We start from the raw sequence: 14,042 nt of genomic DNA, 5'->3' as shown, positions 1-14,042 counted from the left end.
CAGAAAAACAGGGTGGAGAGGAAAAATCCATCCCCGGGCGGCACGGAATTGTAGCACAGTTCACAGTCTAGATGCATTTCTGTAAGCATCATGTATTTTTTTTATATTATGATTTCCAAACCACTTAAATTCTCAGGACACGTATGCAGGAGATAAGACAAATTGTAGAAATGTTTTCATGCATGGTAATTAAAAACATTAATAGTAAAAAGGAATACTTAATTTTGCATGATACATAAAATTTGGAGGAGGCAGTGTATTTTCTTAATATTTAAAATACATGAAGTTAAGCAGAAGTATTTTTTTTAACTAATGTAGTGGTTGGCTAATTTTTTTAAATTATAGTTTATAGGTAACGTGGTTGCAGTAGTATTACACTGTTTTGATGTACACAATTATTACACCTCACCATCACCAAAATACCCTCCACCAACTTCTTATATTCCTTCTATTCCTTTGTTTGAAGGGATGCCATATAGGATGCGGGGGACCAAACCTGGGTTGGCTGCGTGCATGGCAAGCGCCCTACCTGCTATATCTCTCTAGTCCCTATATGTCCTTCTATTTCACCTCTTCATTTCTCCCACCCCCAACACCAGTATCACCCATATTGCTTGGTGATCCTAGTTTGTACCCATGGCTAAGGTTATACTCATTGAGTTCTGTGTACTCACATGCATTGTTTCTCTGGGTACTATAGATGGATGAGATAATTCCATATTTGCCCTTTTCTCTGATTTATTTTACTTAACATGATACCCTCCAATTCCATCCAAATTGCAGTGAATTGTAGTTTATCTCATTTTATAGCTGTTATGTTCCATTGGATATACTTTATCCCAGCCTCTGTCATTAGAAATTTGGGTTGTTAATATGTCCTGGTTATTGTACTTGTGTTTTAATAAATATAGGTGTGCATATATCTTTTCATATTAATGTTTTTGTGTCTTGGGGTTAGATACCAAGGAGTGGAATCACTGTCATGTGGAAGCTCTATTCATTTTTTGAGTAATCTCCATCCTTTTTTTTTTTTCCCTAGAGACTAAATCAGATACATTCCAGAAATGGTTCCTGTCCATGAGGGTTCTTTTCTATCTCATCCCTCCTCACCTTTATCTTTTTGATAAATGTTATTTTTACTAGTGTGATATGATATCTTACTGTTCTTTTGATTTGCATTTCTCTGGTAATAAATGATGAACACTTTTTCAGGATGCATACTGGCCATCTGTGCTCCTCTTCAGGGACAGAGTCTGGTTAGATGATTAAATTATAGATGGGAAGTAAATCTGCTTAAATATGTTAGGGAAGAAACCACACATTACTTTTAGGTTTTCTCTAATTTAAAATAGGACTATCAGGGGTCAGAGTGATATTATAGTGTGTAGGGCATGTGATTGACCGGGTTTCCATCCCTGGCACCTCATAAGGTCACCTGAACCTGCCAGGAGTAATCCCTGACCACAGAACCAGGAAGAAGCCCTGAGCACTACCATTGTGGTTCAAAAACAAACAAAAGAACAGGAATGTCAGGTCAAAAAAAGGAAGGAGAAACGGAATAAGTGCACTATTTTTATAATTTAGGTGATAAACTATTTTAAGTATATAGCTCCAGGATATACATTTAATAATTAAATGTATGCTGAAAATTCTGGAAATTCATTTGGGGAAGTTATTTTGATCTGACTTGCTTTTTTTTTTAAATTTTTATTTTATCACCATGTGGAAAGTTACAAAGTTTTCAGGTTTATGTCTCAGTTATACAATATTCAAACACCATCCCTTCACCAGTGCCCATATTCCACCACCAAAAACCCCAGTACACCCCCCGCCCCCCACCCCCAACTGTATAACTGATGAATTTCACTTCATTTTCTCTTTACCTTGATTACGTTCCATATTGCAAAACAAAACTCACTATTGTTGTTGGAGTTTCCCCCCAAGAAAGACAGCTCTGCTAAGGAAGCATTTGATAATTGGTTTTCCATTAAAAGATTGTATGTTTTCAGTTTTTAGAAAAGGTCTAAAAAAGGTTCGGATGTGTTCCAGTCCCGCAACCCGGAGCCGTGTTAGTTGCTGCTCAGTGTCGCCAGGGCTCCATCTGGAGAAGGTGTACCAGCTGTACCTCCTCTGTCTGGATCCCCGGTGTTGCTGGCCCAGTTTCAGGACCGGAGCATCTCTCCGGCCGAGTTGCTCACCAGACTGCCTGGCCTCTTCTCTGTTGAATATGGCAAGATGGCCCTGACTTGCTTTTAAGAATATTGTCTGAAACAGTATTTTACAACCTGGGAATTATTTCTTAACATTTCTCATATGCCATACCCCTTCCCTGTTGACCCACACTATGTTCCAAGGGCGGCGGTATGAGTCTAGGGATCAACTTTTGTAAATGGGTTGGTTAAACTTTATTATGAGAAGTTTCAGGCATGCAGAAAAGTAGAAAATAATTATAACACAAACATATGAGACCCACTATGTGGATTCAATATTTAACAGTTTTCCTTATTTGCATACTCTGAATCAGTGATTTTTGAATGCTGGTATGCAGGCAAGTGCCGGTTTATAGGCATTAAAAAACTAAATGACATTATAGTTAGACCAGTTTTTCAACCATGTTTAAAGTGTGGTACTGTCTGTAGTTATAAAACATTTGAAAACTATTTGTCTACATATTTCTTATTAAGTACTTATAGATGTAATGATATTTTACTTCTGAATCAGATGCATTTGAAATACGGCAGTTTAATAGCTTTTTCTTCATTCTCTAAGTATTGATAAACAAATTTATTTCCTTGATAGTTAATGTGAAATTTAATTTTTTGGTATGTTTTTATCTCCAAAGTGAACTTTCTGTCTGATGTTAATGATAGATCTTTTCTTTTGTTTCTCGTTTGGGTCACACCCAGTGATGCACAGGGGTTACTCCTGGCTTTGCACTCAGGAATTACTCCTGGCAGTGCTCAGGGGACCATATAGGATGCTGAGAATTGAACCTGGGTTGGCTGTGTGCAAGGCAAATGCTCTACACGCTGTGCTATCACTCCAGCCCCAATGATAAATATTTTCTTAAGCAAAAGTTTTATTTTTACTTATAAAAATAAAGATTAAAATAAAGTAACCAGATTTACAATCCGCCTTTTGTAAAATGTTCCCAGTTCTGTGATGGTAAAGAGAAATAAAATGTAGTAGGTACTTTTATATATCTTGATATGGTTTCAGAGGTATAAGAATAATTGGAGGGAGAAAAATGTAGGCAGAACCTTCCATGACATTGAAGTTAAAGACATCTTTAAGGGTGAAACCACTGAGCAAGAAAGTGGAAACAAACATAGACAAATGGGACTGCATTAATCTAGAAGCTTCTTCACCTCAAAAGAAACAGTGACCAAAATACAGAGACAGCCCATGGAATGGGAAGAATTATTTACCCAGTATCCATCAGATAGGGGTTTAATATCCAGGATATACATTACACTGTAGAATTGTACAAGAAAAAAAACTCCAGCCCCATCAAAAAGTGGGGAGAAGAAATGAACAGAAACTTTCTCAAAAAAGAAACACAAATGGTCAAAAGACACATGAAAAAAATGTTCTAACATTGTTAATCATCTGGGAGATGCAAATCAAAACAACAATAAGGTATCATCTTACACCACAGAAACTGGCATACATCAAAAAGAACATTCAAGAATGACAAGTGCTGGTGCAGATGTGGAGAGAAAGGGACTCTCTTTGTTGGTGGGAATGCTGACTGGTCCAGTCTCTGGAAAACTGAGCATTCCTCAGAAAACTAGAAATTGGGCTTCCATATGACCCAGCAATATCACTTCTGGAAATATCTCCTAAGGATGCAAAAAAGCACAGTAGAAATGACATCTGCACATGTATGTTCATAGCAGCACTGTTTACAATAGCCAGAATCTGAAAACAACCCGAGTGCCCAAGAACAGACACTTGTTAAAGAAACTTTGGTACATCAACACATTGGAATACTATGCAGCTGTTAGAAAAGATGAAGTCATGAAATTTGCTTCTAAGTGGATGGTCGGTCATGGAGAGTATCATGCTAAGTGAAATGAGTCAGAAAGGGAGGGACATCGAATGAGTGCACTCATTTGTGGAATATAAAGTAACATAATATGAGACTAACATCCAAGGACAGTAGTGACAAGGGCCAGTAAGATTGCTCCACAGTTGGTAGTCTGCCTCATATAAGCTGGGGGAGAAGGCAACTGGGATAGAGAAGAGATCACTAAGTCAATGATGGCTGGAGTGATCGCTTGGGATGGGAGATATGTGCTGAAAGTAGATAAAGGACCAAACATGGTGGTCTCTCAGTATCAGTATTGCAAATCATAATTCCCAAAAGTAGAGAGTGAAAGGGGGAAATTGCCATAGAGACAGGGAGTGTGGGGCTGGGTGGGGGTGGTGGGAGAGATATTAGGGACATTGGTGGTGTAAAATGTACCCTGGTGGAGGGATGGATTTTCAATCATTTTTATGACTGAAACTCAATCATGAAAGCTTTGTAACTGTCCTACAGTGATTCAGTAGAATAAAAGAGGAGGAGAATAATTGGTGCTAAGCTGACTTTGGGTGATTTATTCCATTCTGAAGTTAACTTGTTGTCTTCCCTAGGGTGTTTCTTGGACCTCATTTCTCAATGATTTTGTGAACTGTGAAATTCAGATTTTTAATGAGCTTTCTGCCTGTCTGTCTTTTAGATTTATCCTGTGCTATTTTTTACTCTAAATTTGACTAAGTATTTCTTGAGCTGGGGATATGGCTCAAGGGTTGAACACTTGCCTAGGATGTATGAGGCCCTTCATTTGATCCCCAATACTACATCTCTCGCTCAGCACCATGGTTGTGAATATGCCAGGTGTGGCTCATACTTGTAACACTTCACTAATCCCTCCAATGTACAACACAGTTCTTAACTGGCACCTAGACACCTTTTACAATTCCCTGTGTCTAAAATGTCCTTCAGGATGGGTATTCGAGCATTGTATAACTGAGATTTAAACCTGAAAACTTTGTAACTTTGTAACTTTCCACAATAAAAAATTAAAAAAAAAAAAAAAGAAAGTGCATTTATTATTATGTTAATTTATAAAAAAAAATGTCCTTCAGTGTAATTGTACTTCATAGCCAACTTTTTTTTTATCACACCTGGTAACTTTTGGTTTTGCTTTTATTTTATTTAGCTTTGGGTCACACTTGATAGTTCAGGGCTGATTCTTTTGGCTCTGCTGGGAGTAGGGTAACTCCCAGTGATGTTTGCCGGGGACTGTGTGGTTTTGGTAACTAAGCGTAGGCCTTGCACATACAAACTATGCTATCAGCCCATTGAGCTATCTCTCTTGCCACTGTGCAGACTTTTAATAGCAGTTTAGGCATCATCTCTTCTAGAAAGAACTCAATAGAGAAAAATTGATGTGGCATAAGGAGATTGTCATGATGATGGTAATGATGGTAGCAGATAACATTTATTGAGTACATACTTTTTGTTGGACATTATGCCAAGAACTTGGTAAATCTTATCCTTAAAATAAACCTCTGAGGTAGGTACTGTTATCCCATTTTACAGATCAGGAAACTGAGGTTTAGAGAGAGATGAAATATCTTGCCCAAGGGCATACACCTTATGAAGCAAGGTCCTGGAAGAGGTGGGAGGAGATGGGTCAAGGTCATTTGGAAGAGTTAACCTCAGACAAGAGGAGGGACATCTCATCATCTGAGACTGGAGGATAGAAGGTAAAGATGGATGTGGACTTCTAAATAAGTTTTATGTTGTTTGTTTGTGTTTTGGTAGGGGTAAAGTAATTGGGATGCCTTGTATCAGATAATGAGCAAACAAGTGAAAGTAGGCAAGATTGTATACTGAGAGCGAAGGGGTTTGGGATTGAGTAGGGATTTGAGGCGAGTGGTAAAGATTTGGAAGTGTTTGAGGAGACTGAAGGAAGATCTGTCTTAAGAATAAAAGTGAATAATTTGTAAAGGGGATACAAACACCATATATTTGTGACTACTTAACTCAGTACTCAGCTGTTTGAATAAAGCACTAGGAAGAATATTTTAGTTTATATCAGTGTTGTGAGTTTGCTGGACAAGTACAATAGGAAAAGAATGAATCTAAAGGAACTGAGCAGAATGCAGTCAGGAATAAGAAGTCATGATGGTCAGAGCTGAGTGTGAATAGGAAATGCCAGAAATGGACTTAGAAGTGACTTAAGAAAACATGTATGGATCATAAACCTGGAGGACTTTGTAACTTGTTATTTTGAATAAGTGATCGTCAAACAGAAGAACAATTAAGCCTTGTTTAAGAATGTTCCAACTTTACTATTTGTCAAATGAAATTGCAAATAATTTTATAAAGTATAGTATATTATATTTAAACATTAGTTTGAAGTCATTTGATTCAACTTCCACTTCAGGGTATAAATTTTGCTAGGCATTTAATATGGTCATTGAAACATGGCAAATCATTTTATTTATAGAAGATTACTATCAGTGGTTTTAACTTTATGCCTTAAATATGATGTATGGACATTCACTTGTTTCTATGCTGTGTTTTCTTTGTATGTGTTATGTGTTCTATTTGTTTTATGTTTTTGTCCAGGCCTCTGATGCACAGAATAAACCATGTGGTACATGGAGACTGAAAATCACACCTGTTGATTACCTTCTGGGAGTGGCTGATTTGACTGGAGAGTTGATGCGGATGTGCATTAATAGTGTGGGAAATGGGGACATCGACACCCCCTTTGAAGTGAGCCAGTTTTTGCGTCAGGTATATGATGGGTTTTCGTTCATTGGCAACACTGGACCTTATGAGGTTTCTAAGAAGCTGTATACTTTAAAACAAAGTTTGGCTAAGGTAGAGAATGCTTGTTATGCCTTGAAAGTCAGAGGTTCAGAAATTCCAAAACATATGCTGGCAGATGTCTTTTCAGTTAAATCAGAAATTATTGATCAAGAAGAGGGCATTTCTTAGAACAATATTATTCAGCTATTCTCTTGAATGCTGAGAGACCAGCTTGTATGACTGTTAAAATTTAGGAGGACTTTGTAATTTGTCGTTTTAAATAAGTGATCGTCAAACAGAAAAAATAACTAAGCCTTGTTTAAGAATGTCCCAATTTTACTATTTGTTGTACATTAGTCTTTACATTTACCAGTTTTTTCCATATATCCAGACATTACTTTTTACATTTGCCAGTTTTTTTCTTAACATTTTTTAGTTCCTTTAGTTGTGTAGAAGTTGTATATAAAATGAGTCATGTCATATCCTAACTCATGAAAGTCTGCATACAAGTATTTGAAGTATTTAAAATTTGGCTGGTTAACTTTTATCGTTATGTTGGTAGTGCGAACTTGTTTCTGTGTGCACTTTCTGCCATACTTAGTTTACTTTATGTGAACTTCAAAGTGGTAATATTTAGTAGAAGAAAAATATAATTTAATGGTGATTCTGTTATGTGAAGAAAGCATTTCTTATGTATCTGACTTCCTGTTTAAATTTCATGAAGGCATATTGTTCCAAGCCTTCAAAATGAGCTTATTTCATGAAATAAGAATAAAATGGAATAATCAATTACACTTTTATTTATTAGGTGCTGAAGAGTTCATTTATTCATGTTGGTATTAGGCCATTTGAGTCCATATGAAATAACCTTCCAGAAAATTTGCCACATATCCAGACATTAGTCTTTACATTTAATTTTTGTCCATTATCACAGAAAATTGGTAGAGAATATTACCACTATAATAATTTCACTGGTATTTAAGTTGAATTATATGCTTACACATACAACTGAAAAGCTTGTAATAGTAGTTAACTTTTGTTTGGTATTATATCACACTAGGCGTGTTTGGAGGCTTTTTTATTCTAGCATTAGAATTGTGAAATTAGACATACTTACAATGAAGTTTTGAAATTTTTGAACTGCTAAGTTAACTGAAACCTTTATACTTGTCCAGTTGTGTTAAATGAGAGTGTAAAAAGTTGCCAAAGAAAATTTATCATGTACAATTCAGCAATAAGACAATTGTCAACACGGTTGGGGATAACAATGGTAGTGTCTAGTAATATTTAGAGTTGGAACTTATCTATTGGAATTAGTTCTGAATTATTCCATGTGATGTTAAACTGATGTAAGCATGACACTGTTGGCTGACATAGATATTTCCGTTTGTTTTGTGAGTTTTGAAAATCTAAATACTGGATTTTATTTTTGGAAAAATTATCTGCTCTGTTTGCAAGAGCTGACTCTTTGAAAGTGTAATTTTAAAAAAGACCAAAAATAAAATAAAACATAGACATGCCTAATAAACTGGTTTTGTTTCATTTTGGTAGTAGGTTCTATTTATCTTTTTCACTGTATCACTGTCATCCCGTTGTTCATTGATTTGCTCGAGCAGGCACCAGTAATGTCTCCATTTGGCCCTGTCACGTGCTACTATAGCCCTATGGCCTACTGGGGGCTCTTTCAGGGCCAGGGGAATTAGGACCGTCATTTGTTACTGTTTTTGGCATATCGAGTGTGCCACGGGTAGCTCACCAGGCTCTGCCAGGCAGGCGGGATACTCTCGGTAGCTTGCCGGGCTCTTTGAGAGGGACAAAGGAATTGAACCCGGGCTAGTCAGCCACGTGCAAGGCAAATGCCCTACCCGCTGTGCTATCGCTCCATTTAAATATATATAAAATAAGTCTAATTAGGGAAGGAACTCAGGGAGATAACTTGTGGCGTAACACATGTCTAACAAGTCACGGACCCATGAAAATGACAGGGTGTGAAATCCTGGCTGAGTACCACCAATCAGATCACAGCACTTTAGGCAGACAACCCAGGGCCACACCTGACAGTGTGGCCCTGAGCACCTCTGAGCGTAGTGATTATACGCTAAACAAGTAGAACACAACCAAAGTCTAAAACCAACCAACCCCAGAAAGTATGCTTACACCAAATACCATGTTTGTAATTCTGATAAGTTCCAAATTCTCCAGGTAAAACCACTGTTTAAAAAATTGAAAGCTTGAGATGTACAAGCTTGCAATGATGCAACTTCTGGCAGAAATTTCTCTGGACTTAGTTACTAAAATACTAAAATACAGCAATCCAAAACTGTCCAAAACTGTGTGGCCGCTAGTGCGGCCGCTTGACCTCATATCTTTTCATTCTCAGCAATGGAAAACAAATTATCAAATGCTTCCTTTTCAGCAGGTCCGACTTTGGGGGGAGAAACTCCAAACAATAATAGTGAGTTTTTTGTTGAAATATTGGATGTAATCAAAGTAAAGTGAAATTTATCAGTTACACAGGCAGCGTGGGCTGGAGCGATAGCACAGCGGTTGGGCGGTCACCTTTCACGCGGCCAACCCAAGTTCGATTCCTCCGCCCCTCTCGGAGAGCCTGGCAAGCTACTGAGAGTATTGAGCCCGCACGGCAGAGCCTGGCAAGCTACCCGTGTGTATTGGATATGACAAACACAGTAACAATAAGTCTCTCAATGAGAGACGTTACTGGTGCCCGCTCGAACAAATCGATGAGCAACGGGATGACAGTGACAGTGACATAGGCAGGGTGGGGGGCTCTGGGGGCGGGGGGTGGGGGGAAGGTATACTGTGATTCTTGGTGGTGGAGTATGTGCACTGGTGAAGGGATGGGTGTTCGAGCATTGTATAACTGAGACTTAAACCTGAAAGCTTTGTAACTTTCCACATGGTGATTCAATAAAAGAATAAATTTTAAAAAATCTAAAAATATTGAAAGTAAAAAGGCCAAAATGTGCCTCACGCAGAAGAGTATATGCATTGCAGACTCAAGGTATTGGGTTTTATTTATTGGCACTGCTGGTCAGTGTCTGTGGGTTCAAGAACCACTGGACCAAGCAAAAGAATACCGTTTCTGAAATTGATGGTAAAGATGCAACCACTTTGCATAAAAAGCCATAAGTGTGTTAACACTCTTGCAACCATTTATTTATTTATTTTGAAGTAAAGCATTTTATTTGGAGGTTTTTAGGAAGAGGAAGGAGGTAGAAAAAGTGAGAAAGTGTAACACTCTAAGAGAAAACGGGCTTCTCCAATGGTGGAGAGAGCTCCTACACACACCCCAGCATTAGATACAGAAATATGAAAGCACACATCTCAAGAGGGAGATGCGGCGACACATGTGTTCAGCCACATATACACAAGCAGCACATGGGCTTGGGCAGCATATGCGCCCAGGTCTTTTTTTATTTATTATCTTCTGCTGAAAAATATAGTTTTCTTACATAATTTTTCTCTTCTATCACTTAAAAGTTAAATTTTTCATGTTAAAATAAAAAAATATGGTAAATGATAGATAACTGATGATTGTCCTATTATTTAAAATTAATTTTTTTTAATTCAAGGATTAAACTGGTGTTTGAGTTTATTGAGAAATTTTAATCAAACTTTAAAAAATTTGGCTTAATCAGGAAAACCGGTATGGTTTTCTAATCTTAATAATCACTAATGTGATTTGTGCTTTTTTCAAATAAATCCAGAGGTAGTATTCTTCACATCTCTTTGATTCAATCTGGGTAATAATCCCATCCCTCAAAATCCTCAAAGCCTATCGGTAGAAAGGAGAATTAGGGAAGCGAGAGAATTAATATAGCGGGATAGGGCATTTGCCTTGCACATAATTGACCTGGGTTCAACCCCTGGCACTCCATATGGTTCCCTAAGTGCAGAGCCAGAAGTAAGCCCTGATCACCGCTGTATGTGGCCCCAACGCCAATACTCCCTTCACCTCACACACACCTCCACAAGGGAAAAAAAAAAGAATTAGATCACCTGGGTAGGTGAAAGTGCCTTTTCTCTGAGGAAGGCAAGCACAAGAAACCAAATTAGTTGTTGCTATCAGATAAGAAGGGGCTCTGATGGTGCAGTCAATAGTATTTATTATAGATTAATTAGTATCATTACTATTGAAACATCTCCACATTACTTGTCATACTTAGACTGTGGGTATAAGGGAATCTGTGTTATAAATGTACTTGAGGGCTTTTCATGGCTCTGCTCAGGGTTCACTGCTGGAAATGAAACTTGGGTCTCCTGCATGCAAAGCATAGGTTACTGCCTGTGATCAATCTACTCAGGCCCCTTTATTGATATTTATTTATTTTCCCCTCAAGATTAATATTTATTCAGAGATGACCTATTGTGACTACTCCCTGTGTATATATTTACTCATCTCAAGAGAAATATGCTTTGCTTTTATGGAAGTAAGTTACAATTGTTCTTATCTTCAGATTTTGGATAAAGGTTTTTTTTTTCTCAAGACTTTCATTGCTGATTTTTTTGCAGCTTTATTGCAAATAGAGTTGCAAATATTTACCATTTTGAACTATTTTTGTTGTCATGCTGTCACAGTTAACCTTTTCATATATATGGGGGGGGCAAGATCTACTCAGAAACATTCAAGTATATGATAGTGTTAGCTTTAATCATGATGCTATACATTGCATCCAAAAAATTGTTAGTCTGGTTACTGATAAGTTTGAACCCTTTGAGCAGTAGTTCCCCATTTCTACTGAATATGGTTTACATTTGCAGATGCATGCATGTGTGCATACACATATCTATAGGAGTTTGTCAGAAATACCTCTTAATACTATGTGTGGAGGTAAAATAAATAGAAACCATGGCAATATCAAACGGGCATAACCATAATGTTATTTACCTTTCCAAAAAAGATTTGAGTACAAAATCACTAGGGAAAGAATACCAATTAGCTGAAGTTTTTGACCAAGGATCATAGACTGAATGGTAGCAGAAGAAAATTTGTTGTAACAACTCTTATCTGTCATCTCAGGAGCAATTGCAGAAATCAGAAGTTCAGTAACATATGTTTTCTTCTGACTTTGTAATCTATGTTATGTATTTATCAGTTATTTCTTCCTCTTGTTTTACTCTGTTATTTAATGTATAGTGTGTTGGTGGTTGTTAACCTTTTAATTTAATCCTCAGGTTACAGAATGGCAAAGACAAGTTGTATTGAATTCAAGAAATAACATCAGGGGCCGGAGTGATAGCACAGCGGGTAGGGCGTTCGCCTTGCACGCGGCCAACCCGGGTTCGATCCCCGGCATCCCATATGGTCCCCCAAGCACCGCCAGGAGTAATTCCTGAGTGCAAAGCCAGGAGTAACCCCTGAGCATCGCTGGGTGTGACCCAAAAAGCAAAAAAAAAAAAAAAAGAAAAAACATCAGAGATGGAGAGTGACTGCTAGAATTTCATCTTCCTTCTTTTAGGAAGAAGGTGAATGTGCCTTGATTACGTGATGATGGGTATTTACATCACATTTGTTAAAAGCACAACATTGGAAATAATGTGGTTACATGCTTTTGTGTGGGTGACAAATAAGCAAAATAGTGACCTATACTGGATACTACTGGTTGATACTTGGTGATAGAACTGCCTAGTAAACTGTATTGTAGACACTGAAAGCCTGCAACCCACATTTTTTTGATTTCCCTGCAACTGAGATTTTTGTTTGTAGCTTACCAAAGGTCACCTATAATACCTAAAAAACAGAAGAGCAGCATCATAAGAAAGCATACATAAAGGTTTGTTCTGATGACATATATGAGGTTTTACAGGAGCTTCTTCATTCTGTTAATTATCTGCTTCAGTGTTGCAGGCCAAAGAAATGTCTGTCATTAGCTGTGGTTTCCCACAGATCCTATGACTTTTTATTTCCTAAACTTACTGGCAGCCTTCCTTGACCTTCTTTCCCTTCCTCTGCCCATGACTTTGAAAATACCTGTATTAATTCCTTTTTTGTGTGTATGTAATTCATAGTCTTGAATGAAAATTGTCTAAGAGACAGTTTCCAGATACAGAGTACAAGAGATTATTCTTTTTTTTTGAGGAGATTGGTTAGTAAGGGAGTTTGGGTTTTCTGCTCAGGGCCTATTTTTGAATCTTGGTGGTATTTGTGGGACTACATGTGGTGCCACGAATTGAACAGGGCTAGCTCTCTGGCTCAAGAGGATTTTTTGTTTTGTTTATTTGTTGGGGTGAGTATTGTTATTGAACCCAGGGTCTCAGGCATGGGTGGCAGGTGCTTTGCCTCATTCCCAGCCCTTAAGAATAGTTAAGAGTTGTGTGTTCTCTCAGAAGAACCCGAATTAAATCTACAAGTCATCATGGGTCAGAGCGATAGTACAGCAGGTAAGGCATTTACCTTGCACTCAGTGATCCAGGTTTGATGCGGTTTCATCCTCAGTATCTCATGTCACTGTACCTGCGTAGGTGCACCAGCCTGTCCATGGTGACAGGTCACTTGGGTGCGTTTAGGGCCGATCTCTGTCCTCACCACTCCCCATGCTGGCTGACGGAGATGGACAAACGGAGGAGGGAATTGGGGGTTGGTAATCAGTGGCAGCTTAAGCCAGTCTCACAGCATTAGTTACAGAGAAATCATGAAGGGTTGAGGGTAGCAATTACACATAGGTATGGTTGAAAATTATCATAAACAATGAACAGATGTAAAACCCTTCCTGCAGCGGAAGCTCTAGGAGATACTCAAGGACAAAGTCTTAAGTGCTCAGCACTCTAGATTCCTTCTAGGAGATATGCCCAATGGCAGTATTCCATCTAAGGGTATATTGCTTTCCCCTTTCCTTAGCCAGTATCCATTTAAATAATGTTACATTTACATCTTAATATTTCTAGTCATTTTCTATGAACAAAGTAAGAGGTATATTAAACCTAAAGGGTGGTTCTTCCTGGAGACATCTCCCTGTGTATCCCAAACTACAGTCCTCAGGCCAGATTAGTTTTTTCTAACCCCAGCAGGTTCCTTATTCAGTTACTTTTTTGGGGGTCATGACAGAGTTCCATGACTGCTATTATACTTAAGGTGCTTAACCTGTCCCTTTTTAATGCCAGTGTAGCTTACGGCTTAACCTGGTCCATGCTTGTCCCTCAGAGGAATCCCTGTTTTGGGGTGTTAGGAACTAAGGGCAACTGAGACTTAAGTAAATATGATGGATGCTCA

At 38.1% G+C, this 14,042-nt stretch overlaps 1 protein-coding gene across 1 annotated transcript in view; it reads left to right on the top strand.

The window, feature by feature from the left end:
• TSNAX (translin associated factor X) overlaps positions 1-8,353 on the top strand; it is a 38,435-nt gene extending 30,082 nt beyond the window's left edge. The window contains exon 6 of the mRNA XM_004620317.2: positions 6,626-8,353. Coding sequence (XP_004620374.1) covers positions 6,626-7,000 — 375 coding nt within the window. The 3' untranslated portion in view covers positions 7,001-8,353. The remainder of the gene's footprint in view (positions 1-6,625) is intronic.
• Positions 8,354-14,042: the final 5,689 nt, after the last annotated feature.

Source organism: Sorex araneus, chromosome 9, assembly GCF_027595985.1.
Source record: "Sorex araneus isolate mSorAra2 chromosome 9, mSorAra2.pri, whole genome shotgun sequence".
Lineage (NCBI taxonomy): Eukaryota > Metazoa > Chordata > Mammalia > Eulipotyphla > Soricidae > Sorex > Sorex araneus.
This window is presented reverse-complemented; position numbering and strand designations above follow the sequence as displayed.